Here is a 22,224-nt window from a genome sequence, read left to right on the forward strand (position 1 = left end):
TGTCAACATTACATACTATAGCATCGTTGGATCACATTACCACCAGATTTGTACGAATTATAAAATCTTGACAGTAGATAAAAGTAATTGAATTCTCAGGAACTTCAAATTATTGGGTTATTTTAAGCCTTATAAATTTGTAAGTATATAATAAATACATTTGTATATAGTATTAGTTGTGCTCAATATGATACTTTGTACCATTGCTTATGAAATGCCATATTAGGTTTCCACACAACAATTTCTCAACAAAATGAAAATAATATTGATTAAAAGGATGTTGAATATTGTCTCAGATGAATGTCTTTGTCCATGACTGTCTACACCAATATTCCAAATGTAACCTTTGTGTTTATTCTCCTCTAAGTCTTTTTGCCAATATGAGGTCCTTTGGCATCAAAGTTACTCGTTTTGCATGAATTGCACAGAGGTAGCTGTCTTCAAATAAATCAACCAGGTAGCCTTCTGCTGCCTCCTGTTTATAAAGCAAGGAAACCAAAATGATCAGTCTGCCGGTCATGTGATTGACACTGTAATTTGTAAAGTATCTATGTCTTTACACTAGTTATAAAGATACAATATGTAGTTACCCCTGACCCCTTTCTTTTACAGCATGTATTCATATTGCATGATAAAATCATCCGCTTTAGAGTCAAACGTTCAAGTAAGCCATAATTTCTTGTGCCTTCTACAAAATATACGTGTTTTATTTACCCAAACGTATAAATGAAAACAAAAGATTTCCTTTGGTTCAATATACAGCCTGGTACATTCTCTAGATGCCTGACAGTATTGACTTGAAACACAAGTGAAAGTCTGTGTTTTTTTCTCTCTCAACCAAATTCACAATATAAAAATTATTTCGCTATCAGGTTCTATGTTCAAAATTCGAAAATGACAATAGGAGGAGGACTTGTCATACATATCATAGAACAACAAGCAAACTACGATTCTACGAATGTTGCAGTAACACGAACGTGAACACGTGAGGTTATTGGTGCAACGGAAAACTTTACATTGTAAAATACATTGTCGATCGTAAACCGAGAAAGTTTTGTCAGGCCTGGTCACTCTTGTTACCTACATTAAAACTGGTGCATATTACATGGATGATGTACGTACCTGCAATGCAAGCAACGCGAATGTTTGAATTCGTATTCCGGTGAAGAAATTTTGTGCAATTTCTTTTACTAACCGCTGAAACGGCAACTTACGAATAAGAAGTTGAGTGCTTCTCTGATATTTTCGAATCTCCTTCAATGCCAGAGCTCCTGGACGATACCGAACTGGTCGTTTGATTCCACCAACGTGTTTTCCTTTTGCAAGCAAATTGACTTTTGTCGTTATTGATTGGCGAATGAACATTCTGGGTTTCGTTATACCTGCCACGGTGACTTCGCTGTTCTTTCGCTTAAACGCTTGCTTTGTACGAGCCATGACACTTTTCTGGAGTGTGTTACCTAAATTTTGTTAAGAACTGTTCTCCGAATTCTATACTTTACAAAAAAATAGAAATTTTCCCCAGTGCTGTAAAAGGACACTTACGAAGCAGTAAAAAATTCGTCTGCTGTTTTCGTGACAAGAAACCATCACGTGATAGTATAAAAGTCACATGACCCAGGCTGCGCCTGGTTCGCTGCAGCTGATCTTCACACATTTTTCGTCGTTCGCTTGATCTCAACAATCATAAACCGAAGAAATGTTCATTTTTGTCGGGCATTCAATCGTAGAATAATAACTATCTAACCAAGATATTTGTGTTATTCATGGTCAATATTAAATATATTAAAAGTCCCGGGATCGGATTTAAAATGACCCCCCCCCCCCGGTATTTTGATAATTTAGCCCTACTATAGTGGAATTGAATATAAATAAGCAAGGCTTTCTTGACATTCTTATCTGAAATGCCGTTCTTCTAATTTCTCCTATCTTCAAATGTATGTTTCATGTAAGTTCAAGTTTACAAATACATGTAAATAACACATCATTCCACAGGCCACATCCAAAACATACACATTGCGTCAGCAGAAATGTGTTTTGGCTTACAAGAATGGTAATAACATTACAAGGAAGAATAATATTGCACATTTTCTTCATTCTCACACTTTTGACTTAGTATTGGTGTATTTGTATAAATGTTACCAAACCTTGCTGTAATGTCTTCGAGATTCTTCATTACACACTCTTATGACCATGTATATAATCCATATTTTCTGTTCAAAAACAATAACTTGGCTTGTGCATGGTATAATTTTTTGTATTCACATAAGCCTGAGCTAAATTTTTCATTATGCAAATTAAATGTCAATGTCTAAAGCATGACAAGACTGTATTAATTGGGATTTAAAAGTGGCCATATGGAATTGGGTATTTCTTTTGGAATTTTAATTCATAAAACAACTTAACTATGTTTTTCTACTTGACAACACTATGAAATAGCAGATACCAAGTCCATGTTTGTGACTCAATAAGTTGGAGAAGATTAATTAATGTGTAAAATGATTGTTATTGTACATACAATGACCATTCTCTCAAACCAGAGCTGTTTCTTCCATGACACTGCGAAATAACAAGACATGTTTTGGATGGTAAAAGAGGCTGTGGTTTGCAACAATGACAATGATGAATTATTAAAAACATTTTTTAGTCTTTTGCACTATATTGAGTTACAAACACAGACTTGGTATATATTTCGCCACTTTTTAACACTACATAAACTTACCATACCAGACCCTTTCACCAATTCCATGAGGACCCTTTACCCTTGTATATTTATATGTCAGTCTGAATTGCTCCGATTGGTTGTAGTTTCAAAAAATAATTATACAACTCATTTTGTCTGTATATATTACGATTTATTAGGCATTTCCGACAGATGACAGCCAAAGAACAAAATCAACATAGTATATTCTACATGTAACAAATCTAAACAAATATTTTTCAATACTATGTGAAAAGTTACATGTATTTATTTTACATGTAAATAATGAATTATACAACATAATCATAAAAAAAGATTGATGGTAGAGTAACTCTAGATTGTTCTCAGACTTGCGTGGATTTTAAATCATCAGACACCACCAGCCAGCCATCATTCAAAAGAAATATGACAATAGCTCAAAGGAAAACAACACTATGTGAACAGCTGTTGTTTCCATTTTTTGTATGGGCTTCCTCAGCTCACATATCTAGTAAATATAACTTGATGGAAAATTATTGATATTCTCACTACATGATTTATAAAATGCGCACAATGGGAAACTACGAAATAACACAATGCTCTTTATATTATTGGCTTACATAGTACAATGACTCAAAGAAATTAAGAATGTTTTGCCAAAACATCAAATTGTAAACTAACATGAAAAATTATCACATACTCGAGTGACAATCAAGGTTTCGGCTTGGGTGACAATGGTGATTCTGTTCTGCAGATATAATCAGCCTGTAATCAAGATAAGTGTAAACATTGAAATTCCCAAAAAACGTACACTGTAAAATCAAAGACGTCATTAGAAACACCACCACTATTATGAGTATAATTAAACCAACGTCCATTCTATAATTTATATCAAAATGCAATGATTTGTGTCCATCTTTGTATGCCATAATCTTGACTGCTGCCAGTGCTGGTGTCATACAGCGAATTTCACAATACCGCTCAGCTTTCCTGTTTGATACAACCAATAAGAAACTGCACATGCTACACTTCACGACTGAATGAGTACAGTTTCTTGCTATTTTTTGTCTAAGTGAAATGAACTACGCATGCCACCATACAGACATCAAATGAACACCTCAAAGGATGTCATTTTACGTGCCCTTCATTGGGTGTTGATTTCTGCATGGTTGTATCAAACAAGAAAGCTGAACAGTATTGTGAAATTCACTGTATCATCTGTGGACATGTATACAAACTGAGTTTGAGGAACGTTCAATGATTGTTTTTCATCATATAATGCCAATACCAATATGACTGAACAAAGTAAGTTTGCTATTTGGAATACTAATATGTGTCTGTGTCACTTGCGTCTCGGGCAGCCCTTTCTCTTTTTCTCATTTCTTTATAGAAATACAGTCTTTTCAACCACTTTTCCCAGTAAAACTGTGATGTGTCCTTTGGCATAAAATGTACATGTGCCTTTTGACCACTCTTATAAGAAATAACAAGGAGAGTATTTTCAACCTGAAAAAAAAAGAAAGCAGAGAGAAAAGAGAGATTGGTGATAATATAGCCTTCTAAGCATACTGACATTATACTCTTGATTTGCCCATTTTTTTTCCATACTTGTTTAATATCAAAGATAATTTTCCATTCTTTTCCCTTTGAATTCCAAACCTAGTTATTCTAGTATTTAGCAGCCACATTCACCCTAAAAGTGAAGGTAAGAGAAGTGTTTTCCTCAGAAAAAACTCAAGAAGACATTGTAACTTATCAAAACTGAGGAAAAATTAAATGTTATGCAAGTATATTCAAAGACTTTGGTGTATTTACCACATACATTTGTATTTTCAATCATAAATCAACCAATCAATCAATCAATCAATCAATCAACTTACCAATCAATCAATCAATCAACCAATTAATCATCAGTCAGTGGATTGGTGAATGAATCAAATCTGAATTATTTAATAACAGACTTACCTCAAGACCAAGACTGTCCTCAAAGTTGACAGCACCAGTGTATGCAGCTGTTTGTAATGGTGAATCAAAACACCTGGCTAGAGTTGGTTTGGGGGTCTTTGAAGTTTTCCAATCAATCACACATAATTTACCTCTAAAATAATAACAATATTATCAATCACCAAGCATCAATAAGCTTGGACATTTTTTACTTCTGTGGGCATCAGAAATGTGCCTTTTCAATACAAAAACAATTTACCACATGATGTGACAACTCTTAGAAAGGCATATGCATATTTGTATAGCTACTCCTAGGCTGAGCGACATCTGGCCAGGTACAGGTGCAGGATGATTTCCCAGAGTTCTGGCCTTGTGATGTCAGTGTCCTCTCTCTCTATATATGTGAAACTAAAATGTTTTTTCATGACTAGCTTTTCATCAACCACTTTATGAACTACATAACTGAACAGTCACATATGAAAATGCCGATGATCAGAAAAATTCCTTTTTTTCACACTTATCATTAAAAAAACTTACTTATAAGTTGCCAGACAATCTAGATAGCCTCCATACTGAAGTACTGGGTGTTTGATGTGTTTCTCTGTGGCTTTTACATCAGTGATTTGAGGCAGGACAGTTGATAAACTTTTCCAGTGTCCTTGATTACCTTCACCCACTTCAATCTCATTGAGAGGGGTTCCAGTGAAGTACATCTGTATACATCGGTGTAAAGCACTCCCTTCTTGAAGAGTCTCTGTAGAATGCAGAAAACAAAATTTGAAACAGACAGCAGATAATCACTCTGAGAATAAAAAGGAAGTTATAGACACTGAACTTGAAACCATATTGTTCATTCTTTGTTCACCAATCACTTCTACTTGTTAGATGTGTGGGTATTTTTCAAGTAAACAACTTTCACATTTGCAGACACAATAGACTGTAAAATATGTGTAACCACGACTGTACTAATCTACCAAATATCCTGCACAAGCCAACCAGATTGGGTTGCAGCCAATCAAATATGTTCGTGAATACTGGCTGATCAGTGTGACCTCTAACGATACCCAGCCAAATTTTGTTGTTGTGAGTCAAAATTATAAAAACTGACATTTCTTGTGAGTCACAACATAGAAAGAGATAGGGGAACACCAAATTTTGGTGCATCACTAGAAATTATGTGCATCAGTGGAGCGTCAAATTGGCTTAGTGGGCACACTGTGGCTGATAGTGCTCGTGTGACACAGATGTCTGTATCTTAAATTACACACAACTGACACACCAGCTTCTGTGATTTGGTGACTTGGCTGGATTTTGGAAAGCAACCATACAGGTCACTGTCAATATCATTGGAAATTGCAAAAAAATTTATAATCCAAGGGCTTTCAAAAAAAGTTAAGTTGAATATTCTGGCATCTATTAAACACCGATACAAAAAAGTTGAGTTTCTATACGATGCTATGTGTGATACTCTATATAAACCTAGATAATTTCACTACTCGAAAATTTTGTTATTTTATAGTCTTTAACTAGTTCTCAAAGACTGATTTTTACTAATTATGAGACTGGTACATAGTGTTCATGAACAAGAAGGCATTTTAGTCACTACTCATTTTTGCCTTTTTGTTTTCCAGTGAAATAAGCAAAAATAAGTTTTTAGTGAAAATGTCCATGTTTGCAGTAGTTGCTGACAAAGCAAAATGATAACCATTCAGTAAGATTTGACAACATCAAAAAAATTCATTTAGGTTTGTTCAAGGATTGAGTGAACTCAGCTGCTGCATGGTAGGGAAATAAGAGTAAGCTCTCTGCTTTTTACCTGACATTGCTAGATAGAGGGCGCTCAATATGTAAAATAGCCAAAACATCCCAAACACAGTAATCCTTCACTACCAGTTAGCAATAGCTTAAATTCATCAGTACATTACCCTCATTTAGTTTTAGGAATCCTTCTTCTCCTAGTTCCTGGATCATTTTCCTTTTCCATTTCAATAACATCAACAAGTTGTTAAGGGGCATCGTATCCTGCAATATCCGTGTAACACTCGGAAACCTTTCCCCTTTCCTGACATCCATAGAAACAGACTTCCAGTTCTCCAAGACAAATCCTGCATCTTTTTGCAATGGAAAGCTTATCAAGTTTTTTGGAATGTTCTTATATCTTTTAGTGTCAGTGGCAGGGATATCAGAAACTGTCCATGGTTCACTTTCACTGTCAATTTTCTGTAAGTTTTTATGAACTTCTCTTGGTAGATATGCAGCTTTACCCCAACCTTTGGAGGACACTTTTACAATTCTAGTGGTAGCACTTCCATAGTGTCTTTGTTTGTGGTTGCTTGATTCTGTTTCTTTCCATGGCACAGTCTGCAGCACTACACTTCTTTGTATTGTCTGGCAACACCCTCCTCTTCTTAAAATACTCTGGATTACAAGCATTTTGCATTGACCATTATCATCTATCTACTGTGTGACAACAACAAAAAGCAAAAACAAAAAAATGAGGTTTCTAGACTAGTGTGATGAAAATCAAATGTGAAAGGACTTGAACTTATTTATCTTTATTGATAACAGATACCTACATGTAGATCACCAAAGATACACTGAGAATTATCAGTACAACTTACAAGTAAAGTTAATTTAAAATATATCTACTAGATGTAGAAACCTGAATGTCTTCTGTAAGGGTTGTTTTTTCACCACCTTCCCTTTGTTATCTATGTCTTTTTAAGGGGTAAACCGTTGAACTTGCAGTGTTTTCCATAGACTCTATGGTAATATATTTTGGGAACCCTGGTAAAATGACATGGGGACCCAATATATTTACCTACTTAAAGTACTCATTGCCCTTTGCAGAAACATTGACGAACATACACACCCACTTATGTGAAATTTGAAGGCATGATTTGTTAGGATATAGAACACATGCAATTAGCCATCGTCAATGTATATATGCACCAAATCATGTCAAGAAATTTCAAGTGTGCATTGAACAATATTGAACATGTGAACTTTGCTATCATCAACACATTACATATTTGTACCAATTAATTTATATGAAATTTGAGGATTGCATTCTTAAGATATAGCCTTGGCAAAAATAAGTAATTATGCAAATTTCTCATTAATTAAGTGGCCATATGGATGAGAATTGGGTATTTATTTTGGACTTTTAATTTATAAAACTATCAGTGAACTATTTTATCATGGCGTCCTACTTGACAAACCAATGCAAAAGAACATATGTTAAGTCCTTGTTTGTAACTCAATAAATTACAAGACAGCTAAGTGAGTAAAAAGTTTGTTATTGTACGTACAATAACAAATATTTTACACATATTTTAGCTTTTTGCAATGTATTGCATTACAAACAGAGACGTGGTCTATGTCTTTTTCACATTGATTTGTCATGTAGGACGCCATGATAAAATAGTTTTATAAATTAAAAATACAAAATGAATACCTAATCCTCATCCATAGGGCCACTTTAAAATCAAAACTTGTAATCAAAACAAGTGACGTGTGCTTTGTTATTGTCAATGTATGTACATAAATTATACGAGTTGTATAATATTTGAAGTTGATATTGCCAAAAATCATTATTCAAATTGCACATCAAAATCAAAAGGTACATCAATGAGCTTTATAATGTGGGTGTGTGTTGTTGTTTGTACGTATATGTGAAATTACAGATTTAATCTGCAATACATTCTTCAGATATTGTCTAATTGACAGACATAAATAATCAATTAAATCAAATTACTCATCAAAATAATAAAAATCAAAAGCTACATCGAAGCTTTATTGTACATGATATAGGAATTGTTTTCAGTCATAAATGTATGCACCACATTATTTGAAAATTGAAGCTTGCATTCTTAAAATATTGCCTACTAATTATTTCTTTGTATACTTCTTTGTTTGAGGTATTATTATTACCACAGACAATTAACTGTGGTATTTACATTGCTGGATTGCCCCCCCCCCACCCCCCACCCCCACACACACACGTACGTACGTAGGCGTACATGCCAAAGAGGTAGGTACAGCACAATATCTGTCACATACATATACGATAAACCATAGACCCTTGTGCACGTGGAGGGTCTATAGATAAACATACCTTTGAATGCAATCAGATCTCTCTCGTGCTAAAACTTTAGTGAAGAATATTTGAATATAGCAGTGTGTACTTTACTTTCACTGCGAGATTGCTATGAAAAGAGTGCAGTGGCGTGCTAAGCTCACAGCTGATATCCTAACCTCGTTGTCATTCCCGCCGGTCGAATTCCCAGGTTCCATTGCGCATTGCATTTATCATGTGATACCTGACGATAGTAGCCATGATGGTGGGTGTGCTTCCTCTACCAAATTATTTTCGTGTATATATACTTTTTTCATAAAATTGGTACTTACCACTTATTTCTTTGATTTCAGGACGGACTAGATGACCACCCTGACCTCCTCTCCGAGGATCAAAACAAGGTATATATATTATTTTACTCGTTTTTGTACTCCACCCACACGTGTCAGAGCTAAGCTAGAAAAGTGGAGACAGGAAGAGATCCCATCATAGTTACATGACAGACAAATTTTAATACCGCCCGTGAAATTCAGTTTTATGAACACTGTCTTAGCCAACAGTTTATACCACAGAAATAATAGAATTGTATGTTTATTAGGAAAATTGAAAAAAATACGATTTATTTCGACATACCTGTGCTAATGTTGACAAAACAATGATACATCGAAATTCCGCCGATATCCACCCCTTTTTGTGTGTCAATGTAAACTTCCCTAGTGAGAGATATTCGTTAAAATTCTCGCTTTCTTGTCGAAGCCCTACAATTTCTTAATAAACGAACAATACAGTACAGTAATGACCGTTTTCTAGTAACATAATTCTGTACTTCACATGAAAGTAAAAATGCACGTACAGTTTATTTTGCTGGTAAAAAACTAAAGTACACATTTATGTAGACAGGCCATAGACATAGGCAGATTAGCATATATGATATACTGTGTAGCGAAGAGATCTTACCACTATTGTAGCAGCATATATTGCCATGACTTCTGCATGGCAGTCTATTTGATCATAGACCCACACGTGTAGGTTCTATGATTTGATACACCATGGAGGTACAAGGGGAGATTATACCTCCATGGATAGATAGACCCAGGTACTAGTTACTATATCACATTCACAGTTGTATTTATATCTCATCAATATAATTTTCATACTTTCATTTTTTACATTTGACTTTTATGATTGCGGTTTGATTGAAACTTAGTGGTTCAGATGTTGAAATAATGATAGAAACACATCCCACTGACAGGTAATATGGACAGTCAACCATTTTGAATGTAATGTTATCAAAAACACCTTGAAAACCAAGGATCATCACCTTTTCATAACAGTTTCTTTTTCAGACATAAAAATAAATAACATCATCAAATATCGTTCCAATCTTGTTCGGTAATTATTTAGTCTTTTAACCAAAAGCCTGTTTAGAAGAAAAAAAATCTTCTATTTATGGTGGGTTTCATAAAAACCTTATTGTAAAATAACATATAGACAAACATAATCTAAATAATATAGTAAAAAAAATTTCAAGAAAAAAAAAGTACAATCGTCCTATTATACTGGTAAGATTAAACAATTTGTTAATTTTTTTCCATTTCATTACACAGGGGAGGTCAGAGACCGTGGACCTGAATACAGATACATCATTACTTGTTGATATCTCGGATGCATTGAGTGAACGAGACAAAGTGAAATTCACTGTGCATACCAAGGTAAAAACTAAAAATAATTTACATGTATAGACAGAAATGGCTGTGAATAATGAAGTATGGCTTTGATGAAAAGAAGCCATTTTATCTGGCCTGTGTATAATAGTGACTGTGCCAGCAAGTAGATTCGTTTGAAAACAGATAGACATACAATTGAAATTTGAGTCTAATGGATCAACTTTTCACCTCCAGTTTGTATTATTTACACAAAGCTTCCTTTGTCACTTTTGGGTATTTATATATCAATGAATAGTCAAAGTGGGTACAGTAATCGGACTGAGTGATGCAATAGTAATCCATTAATAGAAAGTACACAAAGCAGTTATGTTCCATGTGAACTAAATAAAATTACCTGTTAGCTTTATATAATGGCCTTAATTGTATTTTTATGGGGGGTTGTATTTTTATGGGGGGGGGGGGGGGCGTAATAAAAATGAGACTTTAAAATCTGATCACAATTTGCTAAGTATGACCTGAATCTAATTGGTTATTAATTAGCATAAATAAATAGTGAAACTAATTGCTAATTAGGTTAATTATCAACAGTGGTCACACCTATTAACAATAGACATTTATAATTATTTGTTTTACAACATACCAGGTACATTACAAATTAATTATTAATAATAAATAACTATAATTTGTAATAAATTGTTCTTGTTACATGACCCTGGGTTCTAATTACTTCAAGTAACTTTTGCCTGTTGAGTTTGACAGGCTTTATGTTGCCTGGCGATAAAGCCAGCAAAACGAACAGTTTGACAAAGCCTGTTGACTGGAAAAAATGAAACGCTACTTGTAATTAGAACCCATGGTCATGTAATAACAATTGGAACTATTTATTGCTATGTTTTACCACCCTGGTGGATATATTTATGTGTAATTTGTATTTATTATGAAGGGAACCGAATAGAGAACAGGGAAGAATTTTTTTTGTTTGCTTCCCAAATTTGCACTATGTTTTGATATAGCAATTCCCACATATATGATATCCAGTGAAACCTGTCAAACATGTTGGGTTTTTTTTAGAGTGAACTCTTATTTATTATTCAATCAACAGACTACCTTGCCTGAATTTAGGGAAAGTGAATTTTCAGTTGTACGTCAACATGAAGAGTTTGTATGGTTGCATGACCAGTATGTGGATGGTATTGATTTTGCCGGAATTGTTGTAAGTATGATTTTATTTGATGAGTCTACATAGAAAACAATTCTTAGGATGTTATGATCTATGCAATGTAATGAGATGAGGAGATTGCAATAGGTTGTGTTTGTTTCGATATGTTTATAGATGTTATAGACCCAGTTTAGAATTAGGGTTAAAATGTAGGTGTGAACAACAGTGTTGTCCGGCAGAATTTTAGAAAAAGGTGGTCCATAGCAAGAGAATGAACCTATGAAATCCGTATAGCCTATTTCCTATACAATGACTACGATCATCTCCACTCACAGATTTCTGTGCTAGAGTAACGACTTTGACTAGACGTAGTGAGTGGAGATGATCGTAGTATTCATATAGGAAGTAGACTATAATCCATAAGGCACCACTGATAAGGTAACACTCAAGTGAGAATCTGGGATTGAAACCCTGGCCTTTAATGACGAAAAAGTTTACATCTTCTTCAGATTCAAAAGATGAGAAGAGAAACATTGGTGATATTAGCCAGATATGTTATTGAAATTCACTGTAAATTCTTATAGTTTTAAGTTATTGCTATTGAAATTCTAATGATATATGTGTCCTTCTGATATGCAAGTAGATTTTGAGTTTAAATATATAATTATATCGAAAAGACTTGACTATGTAGTATGACTGTATCTCTTACACTGTCATATTTGTAATTTATCTTGGATAGATTCCTCCAGCTCCACCCAGACCAGACTTTGATGCATCTAGAGAAAAACTGCAAAAGTTAGGAGAAGGAGAGGGAACAATGACCAAAGAGGAATTTAACAAAATGAAACAAGAGCTTGAAGCGTGAGTTAACACACTATAGTGATTGTACACTCTTAGTGTGCTACTTTTCTTACTCTGTCTTTAAAGTATCATCAGTAAATATTGTGTTTACTAATAATGTCATGCATTTAGATGCTGTTATGACTATTTCTGGGAAAATAATATAAAAATGACTTGATCATTAGATAGCATTGATTCACTGGTACTATTGCTGTGTAGTAGTTCCAAACTAGGTGTAAATATTTACCAACTGGTAGTGTATTTTCACCAAATCACTTAATCTTCTACAGATGTCACTGTACACAGTTCAGTGATGTAGACTTGCCATATGACCAAAATGTACTTGGTAAATAATTTACACTCAGAGTTCAGAACTACCAAGACAACAGCGTTTTCAGTAATTTTACCACTTTTGTAGCTCCTATTTATTTGCAATGTGTCATGACGTATTTATGATGTTCATCTTTGCTTCCTCTTTCTGAAAAACTTCAACATATGTGTCACGATTTGTGGTGACATCACTTCTTTCATTGTGGTACATAGACACTGTGCTATCAATGAATGAATGATAAATCTGTAATTTGTAACTGATGATGTTACTCTATTTTCTCACTTTAGGGAATACCTAGCAACATTCAAAAAGACCGTTGCTATGCATGAAGTGTTTCTACAAAGACTAGCAGCTCATCCAGTGCTGAGAACTGATCATAATTTCAGGGTATTCCTGGAATATGACCAAGAGGTAAGTAGTCTCACAGACAGTCCTTCTATGAAATTGAATATGATAGTATACAACATGTGAAGATGTAAGTAGACTGCGACTGCCATGGCTGAAATTCAGTAACACTGAATAAGTTTTGACAAGTACACCAGAAAAATTAAACCAGTTACAGTATTATGATTAAGTATGTTTATTAATGTCGTATCAGGTATGTAATAACAAATAGTGGCAGTGTTTTTGCTAAGGTTGGGAAACCCTGGTAGCAGAAATGGGGATTGTGATAAAAGTGCATAGTTTCCAATACATTGTACCATATAATTTTGGTGGGGATCTCAGGTAGATTTTACCTACTTTAATAGTACTGCCCTTCACAAAAACACTGATTGGTTTGCAGTCCTCAAGTCAACTCGACCCATGTTCCCTTTCATGCACAGGCATTTTCAAATATGTAGCTTCAGTCTGAGAAACACTCATCAGATACACCAAGATATTGCAATGTATTCAATATTACTGCTTGAAATATTCATTTATTTTTCACTTCCTACAGCTCAGTGTGCGAGGAAAGAACAAAAAAGAAAGACTAGGTGGCATGTTTAAAACATTCACTAAATCTGTTGATGAGGTGCTACTGTCTGGACAAAAAGTGAGTATCTATTCCCCTGTTGTCGTTTTCTTTATCATGGTTCAATATTTTGATATTTTGTAAGTGTTTCGATCATTGTCATAGAGATAGTTTGATATAACAAATGATATAGAATGTGATGTTTGACTCAAATTGTTACTTGGAGGAAGTTTAATTCTCACAAAATGTAATCAGTGTTGCATTATATTACATCCCAATTGATGGCTGCCTTGTGTTACATTGTGTTTCGTAGTATGCTTTATATCTGTAAGCAAATCAAACTTATGGCATGAAATTGTAATGACGGACAAACTTTAAAAAAATCTGAATTAACCATTCTGCAGGACGTTGATGCCTTCTTTGAGCAAGAGAAGACCTTCCTTCTAGATTACCACACCAAAGTCAAGGATTCTACACAGAAGTGTGATAGAATGACCAGAAAACATAAAGGTCAGTGTTTCATGACTCCTGGAATAAACAGAGAATTTATTATAACCTATGCTTTCAGTTAAGCTGTTTCATCGATATTATGTGTTGATGTATTTGTTCAGCAGTAGTTACCCAATTCTAGCAAAGATACATTGATTTCTAAATACAACTGTTCAAAGCAAGATCACCAATTACATTTGTTGTTGGCATATTCATTATATACTGTATATGTTCATGCGGCAACAAAGGAAAACATATGACAACGTATTTTACATTTGTTCAGACAGACAGACAGACAGACACACATGTACACACACGTTCACACGATGGGTCTTATCGTTCTTGTGCAGAGCATGGATTTTCTACACAACTTGAAATAGAAGCCTATATTTGTGTACTTTCTGTTTGGTATACCAACATCTGTTTGTGTCCTTTTGCAATGCAAAACATTCATGCAGTGAAAAAGTCTTCTTCTTTTTTTTGTCTTTCAGATGTTGCTGACAGTTATATCAAGATATCTGGTGGCTTTGTTGGTTTAGGAACTGTTGAAAATACAAATATTGATAAGTAAGTTCTTCATAGGAAACCCTTCTTGTTCATTTTATACTACCGGTGGTTGTATTTTATGGATTCAGATTCTTTATAGACTAATTCCTTATCATGTAGGACAAGAAAGCCATCTAGCTCCTACACATATTGTATGAATTATGGACCCTTTCTTCATGACATTGGCATGATGCTTACATTTCTCTTGTTTCCCCAATCTGAAATGACCCCTTTATGCAGTACTTTCATAGAGCGGTTGTGTGTAATTGGAACTTTCTCTCATGTGACTTTCTCTCCCTCCCCCTCTTTCTCTCTCATTTCTGTCATTGAACTTTGAGTATAGCATTAGAATACTATTGGGATACCCTAGCATCATTGTTAATTGCTTTATGCTTTTTTTGATTTTCGTGTACATAACCGGCGTAATCATTCTACCCTCCATTGATATTTAGTAGTCGACACGGAGGGAGAGAAAAGGCACGGTAGGCTTAGCTTGACGTAACTGGGAATGGCCACACAATCAGTTTTGTGTCCATCTCCTGAATATCTGTGCTGGTGCTCTGTAGACATCTTTTAAATCTGTCCTGTCAGATCCTTCTGTTCTCTGAATGCACTCTCATTGATTGATTCTTGTAGATGTCTTGTTTTCAAAAAAAAAAATTACTCAAGAAAAAATTTGTTCGTAAAGATTCAGTTATTTGATGTGTTATGTCAATTGCCATTCTCAAGAATAGGAGTCAATTTGCAAAAATCAATCGTGAGTGCAAGGATCGTTCTCCCATCCCTCCTTTGTTTCACTCTTCCTGTCACCTTCTTTTTGTCATGTTGTTAAAGATCCAAACAGCAGGACAAGAACAATAGCCCACAGATTATAAAGTTATATGGCCACATGTAAGCGACATTCCCTTTCCCTGACTGTAATCATGTGATCTTTGTAGTACATTAGACAAGACTAACAAATGCCTGATTGTAGAATGTAATGAGGGACGATCGCACAATGTCGCACAAGTTCAACAAACGAACATCGTTTGTTTTGGTCAAAACCCCCCCTCCCCTACATTTATATATGATGTAAACTATGATGAGAAATGTAGCAGTCATACCACTATGATTGATGTAATGTAAAAACATGATTGTAAGATCACTAAAATACTACCAGAACCAGAAACCCAGCACTGTTTATCACATTTGGTTAGAAGTGCGAAAATGAAGTTCAGCAATCGCATTGACGCCAGACCCCCTCCCTCTCCCTCTAAACGAACGAAGTTTGCTTATTGAGCTTGTGTGATATTGTGCCTTCATCCCTAAGTTATACTAACCTCAAATTGTGTTCTCTTGTTTGATGTACATAGTGTGTGAAAATTTGAAAGAAAATAATCCACATCATTGGATGTTACACGGAAACGGGAACGAAAGTGTGATTATTAACATATCAATTGTAAAGCTGAAATTATAACCGTTTGCTGAATTCTGTAAATTTGATTTTGCTTGTCAGATAATTTTTAATTGAATAATAATGCCAGTCACATTGGAAAGAATACATAATTTTTGTAGAAAGGACAGCAGATTACATCATGTTTTTCATTTTCAGATTCTTCAACAAACTTGCAGAAATTTTTGAGAAGGCAAGGGTGAGTAGCTTTTTTTTATTGCCCCTTGTTTGATATCAATAATTACTTGAGATATTTGTGATAAGTGTAGGAGCTTGACATAATTACAACTTTGGAATCAATAGCAGTCATTTCACTTGAATGAAGTGAGCTAAGAGGAGACTTCATGCAAAGACAAAATTAGGTAAACATATCACGATTACTAATACAAAAACAAGAGTTTGGTGCCTCAGTAGGTTCATGTGACACTCTTTACCAGTATGTTGTGTCTGTGAATGTTAGTCATATGGTAAAATAAACTTTCAATGTGTGTGGATTGACTATTGTGAATTTAGCACAAATAGTCTCACTTGATTGTTAGCATATGTAGCATTTTAATCACGAAACAGAGTCAGTTAGAATCCGGGAGCCCTCTGTGTTATACTTTGATAAGTTACCAACACTATTTACACTGTATTTCTTTGCATGAACCTTGTCTCATTCATGATTGCCACAAACAAGTAATATCACCATTATTATTCGCGGGTTCTATAATGATTTCACAAAATATTGATTGGCAAACATTCGGTTCTTTCTTGTTTTGGAAATCAAAGGAAACATTAGATTCATGAAAGAAAGTTCATGGGTATTGTAGAGAACAGTTTGCTATAAATTTTTCACCATGGAAAACTTAGTCACTTGTATCATCTTCTTTCCCCCATACAGAAACTTGAAGCACGAGTTGCTACAGATGAAGATTTGAAGTTAGCAGATTTACTGAGATATTATATGAGAGATTCATCAGCAGCAAAGGTAAGACATGATATAGTAAATGGGATACTGATCACTGAAATAATGTGGAGTTACAGAATCATTTCCTATTTAAATTTCACATGAGAATAGCGATGGGTTCTCAGATGTGTACTTGCAGAATAAAAGTGCTACCAGGAAGTGCTTCATTAAGTCAATGCACGTTAACAGGGGATGCTGACTCGGATCAGAGAAATACAATATAGTTATTGAATCATTTCCCATCTGAAAACCACATGAGAATCAGGGCAGGTTCTCACACATGTGCTCATTACGTTATGAAGATGATAAAAGTTCTGCCAGGAACTGCTACACCAATCCATAGACACACAAAAATGAATATTTTACAAATACAAGAGTTGTATATGGATAAATATTGTCATTGATGCAACTGTTGTACTCATCAATATTGTCTATGCATTACTTTTTCACTAATTATATGTGCATTTAGTAGAAGGAAAGATACTTGCATATCTTGATGCTATATTTTGTATTTCACTATTTCTTGTTTCTAGGATCTCCTTTATAGAAGAACTCGCTGTTTAGCAAACTATGAAAATGCCAACAAGGCACTAGAGAAAGCCCGGGCAAAAAATAAAGAAGTACAATTGGTATGTAGGAAATATTTTACAACTACTTGCATTGACCACGTCAAATACCAATATTTTACACAAATACTTGTGGTTTGGCCATGTCAAATACCAATATTTTACACAAATACTTGTGGTATTGACCATGTCAAATACCAATATTTTACACAAATACTTGTGGTATTGACCATGTCAAATACCAATATTTTACACAAATACTTGTGGTATTGACCATGTCAAATACCAATATTTTACACAAATACTTGTGTTGTGGTATTGACCATGTCAAATACCAATATTTTACACAAATACTTGTGTTGTGGTATTGACCATGTCAAATACCAATATTTTACACAAATACTTGTGGTTTGGCCATGTCAAATACCAATATTTTACACAAATACTTGTGGTTTGGCCATGTCAAATACCAATATTTTACACAAATACTTGTGGTTTGGCCATGTCAAATACCAATATTTTACACAAATACTTGTGGTTTGGCCACGTCAAATACCAATATTTTACACAAATACTTGTGGTATTGACCATGTCAAATACCAATATTTTACACAAATACTTGTGGTATTGACCATGTCAAATACCAATATTTTACACAAATACTTGTGGTATTGACCATGTCAAATACCAATATTTTACACAAATACTTGTGGTATTGACCATGTCAAATACCAATATTTTACACAAATACTTGTGTTGTGGTATTGACCATGTCAAATACCAATATTTTACACAAATACTTGTGGTATTGACCATGTCAAATACCAATATTTTACACAAATAAGGATACCACCTGATAATGTAGTACTAATTTTGTTATATTTATATCAATATTCAGTAGGTAGAAAGAGTCCACTTCTTAGTTACAGATGAAGGGTCTATTTCTAAACTCTGCATGCATGGAGGGAGGGAGCGATACCACTTTGGCAATTAAGGTTTCAGTTTCCTAAAATAGACACAAACTAAAATTATTGTTGCGATGTGTTGATACAAACTAGTAAGTGGATGTTGGTTTTAATTGCACTCACCAAAGGGTGGCATTTCTAATAACACAACTGAGGCACCACTACCATCCACTTGTTTAATCTACCACAGAAAACAACACTAGTTTCACTTAGTGTCTATCTCCGTAAACCGAGACCTTGATTGCCAATGATGCCTTGGGCTTAATTCAACATAATAGTGTCATAATGATCAAACACATGTGAATCACACACCAGAATTCATGTCAACTGCCCATTACTATGTACGTTCACACTATATAAATTGACTGGTAGGATGCATATAAGTAAGTATATTGATTCAGCTGAAAGAGAAGAAATGATCATAGTTTGGAATTTTAGCATGATTAAAATGAAATTTTATCAATGTGTGACTCCTTTGAAAATTGCAGGCAGAAACAAACCAACAACAAGCCTGTGAGAGATATGAGAAGATATCAGAGATGGCTAAAGTAGAGTTGACAGACTTCAAAACTCGGCGTGTTAGTGCATACCGCAAGAACCTTGTAGAGCTTGCAGAACTAGAGTTGAAACATGCTAAGGTGAGTGAAAGTAGTCAGATTTCCTCCGGGAGGGAATAAAATTGAAATGACGTGGAAAGCATAGATCTATGATACACGCATGATTCTCAAAATAGAGCTCGAGATATGTTATGAGGCTCTTAAACATGTTCAAAGTCAATGCATGGTTACTAACAGAATACACCTGACAAGATCACCATCACCATGGTATATACCAATTACAATGCATATGGTCTTTAGTATGTACCTTCACCTGTCTCATGACGTATGCTCTTTCTGTTTAGGACATTGGTATTGGCCTTGATCTCAAGGTCATATTTTTATCAATCAAGTTTCTTGTTCATCACAGGCTATCTTTAATATTTAAGGAGGGTTGTTGGTGGGAGTGGGGATGGTAGTATTGACTGTCCGTAAAGAAGTTTAGCATAGGTATTTTATATGATGTTGATATTACACCTGTCCACATACCTTCCTACCTCCGGTTCCCCTCATACCTACATGCATCCCAGACATGCAGACAAACTGACAGAAAGAAAGAAACCACACACACACACAGACACACACACACACACACACACACACAGACACACACAGACACACACACACACACACACACACATACATACATACATACATACATACATACATACATACATACATACATACATACATACATACATACATACATACATACATACACACATACATACATACATACATACATACATACATACATACATACATGCATGCATGCATGCATGCATGCATGCATGCATGCATGCATGCATGCATACATACATATGTATTCAAATTGAATTAGCCAGGTTGAAATAGTGAAAAACAAACATTGTTTTATATCTAGATTTAGCCACGATACCCTTTACCTTAATCAGTTCAAGGTGAATGAGACTTTGTTGAATTACCAACGTTCTAACTTCAATATTTTGTTTCACATTTACTTCACAGGCTCAAGTTCAATTGCTGCGTAACTCTATTGCTCACTTAAAAGAAGAAACAGGCTGAAATTTTTACTTCTTAAAAGAGTGCAGAGATGTGTATTTTAAAAAAAATAAATAATCTATCCGACAGAAAAAAAAAAGGACTTGTATTCCTTCAAGGAAGTATATATGTTATTGTACCTGTGCCAGAATACAGTGAAAAATGCTGTGTATCAATTATTATTATTATACCTTGAATAATTCACAGGGGCATTTTCAAACTATGTGTTGTTCTCCGAATCAAACTATTTTGTTATTTTACCACAAATGTATAATGAGAATGCTATAGGTAATTTTCATAATTGATGTTTGCTGAAGCTTAATTGAGTTACTTTCTTTGTATATTTTATGGTAGAAACCTCATATCACTAGCTCATGAAATCAAAATAATTTTGCTTGATTTACGCCAACAGTAGTGTGGATGGATAGTTTCTTTTGTTTTTATTTTGTGAGCCCAAGTACCTTAAAGAAAACATGTTTTGTTATCATTGACTCTTCAGTTTAGATTGTACTCATTGCAGCTACAGGAAATATTTTTTTGTCTTGTTTTTGTATAGATTTATGTTACAAAATGTCTCTGAATGACTCTTACAATCGTCCATAATTTTTTTTAAAAACTGATTGTGTCATGTGTAGCAATGCAGAAGATGTAGTCCATCAGTGCAATGTCAAGAGCCAGCTTTGTTTACCATTCCTAAGGGACATGCAGTGATATAGTAGCTTTCCAGTAATTTTAGTTGTAGTAATTTCATCTACAACATGGTATGTGTAGGACACAGTCAAGTATAAATATCATAGGTGTACATTTACTATTAAAACAAATGCAAGTTTTGATATCCTAGCATTGGATAACAGGGTGGTCATTGTGGTCCATGTTTCGTTGGTATTGATAGAGTGGTAATTAGAATCGTAATAGCAGTATAGTAATACAGTGATTCTGGCAATGTTTATTCTATGATTGAATAGTGTGACCTGAAACCTCCCCCGACATAAGTGACTTAATGATTAATTTTCTTGAGATCAGGCATTATTTATAGCAATGTACATCAGCATTAACTATATGTACAAAACGATCTGATGTACAGTGTGTGAACGCTCCGACTGCAAATTTGCTATACTGCTCATTGTGTTGTCACTATGCAGTATTTCCACCTTTACCAACTTTTGATGTTGGCGGTTGGTGTTGTCAAAAGATATCCTACACCTGTATCTGATTAACATGTTGATCTTGTCACCACAACTTACATGATACAATAAAAACCAGTTAACCTGAAACACACAAACTGACAAGACAAACAACATTGCTACATTTTAGTACATTTGTTTACATTTTAATCACCTAAAGATAGCTCAAGCAAAGTAAATTTAGCACTGTTTGTGAGAGTTTTGTTGCACAAGATGACACATAAGTGTTGAGAAGAACTTTGCAGAGTCCGACAACATTGTTTCAGGATAACTGGCTTCTATCGATGACCCTATGACTGAACTGGTAACTACAGCTTACAATGTAACATGGCAGATATACACCCTTAGCAAAGACCAATTACATGTAATTATGCCCAAAATTTCCAGACCGATCAGTTCTTCCCTTCAGTTGAAGAGAAATTAGTTCAATGTGCATGATTCTTTAGAGAATGTTACTATCTGCTTCAAAAATCAAGTTGCACTATCTAGTAACTTAAGTAGTCATAGAAATAAAATGCTGTTTATACTGTACATGACTAGTGTTGTTAGTTTATTTCAAACCCAACTCTACTGAGAATGTGTCTGTGTATGTATGTATGTATGTATGTATGTATCTATCTATGTATGTATGTATGTGTGTGTGTGTGTGCCTATATCTGTGTCTGTGTCTGTCTGCATGCACATGTATGTGCTTGACCACCACCACATGCATGTATGCTTTGTGCATGCAAGATTTTATTACTGGTTATGTCTATATATGTATTTCACACAATAATATACTGGGGGGGGGGGGGTGTTCCAGCCAGGTTTGAGTAGTTAAGTTTTG

The 22,224-nt window shown here is 34.6% G+C and overlaps 3 protein-coding genes across 4 annotated transcripts; 1 reads left to right on the top strand and 2 right to left on the bottom strand.

The window, feature by feature from the left end:
• Nucleotides 1-352: 352 nt before the first annotated feature.
• LOC144444179 (uncharacterized) lies at nt 353-1,437 on the bottom strand. Its single transcript, XM_078133596.1, has 2 exons — nt 1,123-1,437; nt 353-475 (listed from the first exon to the last, which is right to left on the bottom strand). Exons 1-2 carry the CDS (start codon nt 1,435-1,437, stop codon nt 353-355), a joined length of 438 nt encoding a protein of 145 aa, XP_077989722.1.
• Nucleotides 1,438-4,006: 2,569 nt separating this feature from the next.
• Nucleotides 4,007-6,748, bottom strand: LOC144444188 (mitochondrial genome maintenance exonuclease 1-like; the record flags this gene model as incomplete). The annotated part of the gene is made up of 4 exons (XM_078133608.1): nt 4,007-4,186; nt 4,646-4,778; nt 5,162-5,378; nt 6,550-6,748. Coding segments are annotated over 4 exons (729 nt in total), but the record flags the coding sequence as incomplete, so codon positions are not given.
• Nucleotides 6,749-8,929: 2,181 nt separating this feature from the next.
• LOC144447608 (sorting nexin-6-like) lies at nt 8,930-21,916 on the top strand. Of its 2 annotated transcripts, XM_078137688.1 has the most exons (15): nt 8,930-8,967; nt 9,056-9,103; nt 10,310-10,414; nt 11,472-11,582; nt 12,268-12,389; nt 12,987-13,110; nt 13,637-13,732; nt 14,056-14,161; nt 14,632-14,707; nt 15,521-15,577; nt 16,278-16,317; nt 17,002-17,088; nt 17,601-17,696; nt 19,087-19,236; nt 20,182-21,916. In XM_078137688.1, the coding sequence occupies exons 1-15, from the start codon at nt 8,962-8,964 to the stop codon at nt 20,236-20,238; spliced, it is 1,281 nt and encodes a 426-aa protein (XP_077993814.1). In that variant the 5' UTR covers nt 8,930-8,961; the 3' UTR covers nt 20,239-21,916. The 2 variants fall into 2 exon arrangements, with proteins under 2 accessions (XP_077993814.1, XP_077993820.1); XM_078137694.1 differs by lacking the exon at nt 15,521-15,577.
• Nucleotides 21,917-22,224: the final 308 nt, after the last annotated feature.

Source organism: Glandiceps talaboti, chromosome 2 (genome assembly GCF_964340395.1).
Source record: "Glandiceps talaboti chromosome 2, keGlaTala1.1, whole genome shotgun sequence".
Taxonomy (NCBI): Eukaryota; Metazoa; Hemichordata; class Enteropneusta; family Spengelidae; genus Glandiceps; species Glandiceps talaboti.

Coding starts and splice junctions, on each gene's coding strand:
- LOC144444179 (XM_078133596.1), bottom strand. CDS start 1,437: ATGGCTCGTACAAAGCAAGCGTTTAAGCGAAAGAACAGCGAAGTCACC. Junction 476..1,122: donor TCGCGTTGCTTGCATTGCAG/GTACGTACATCA, acceptor CTTTATAAACAG/GAGGCAGCAGAAGGCTACCT.
- LOC144447608 (XM_078137688.1), top strand. Junction 9,104..10,309: donor TCTCCGAGGATCAAAACAAG/GTATATATATTA, acceptor TTCATTACACAG/GGGAGGTCAGAGACCGTGGA. Junction 13,111..13,636: donor TCCTGGAATATGACCAAGAG/GTAAGTAGTCTC, acceptor CACTTCCTACAG/CTCAGTGTGCGAGGAAAGAA.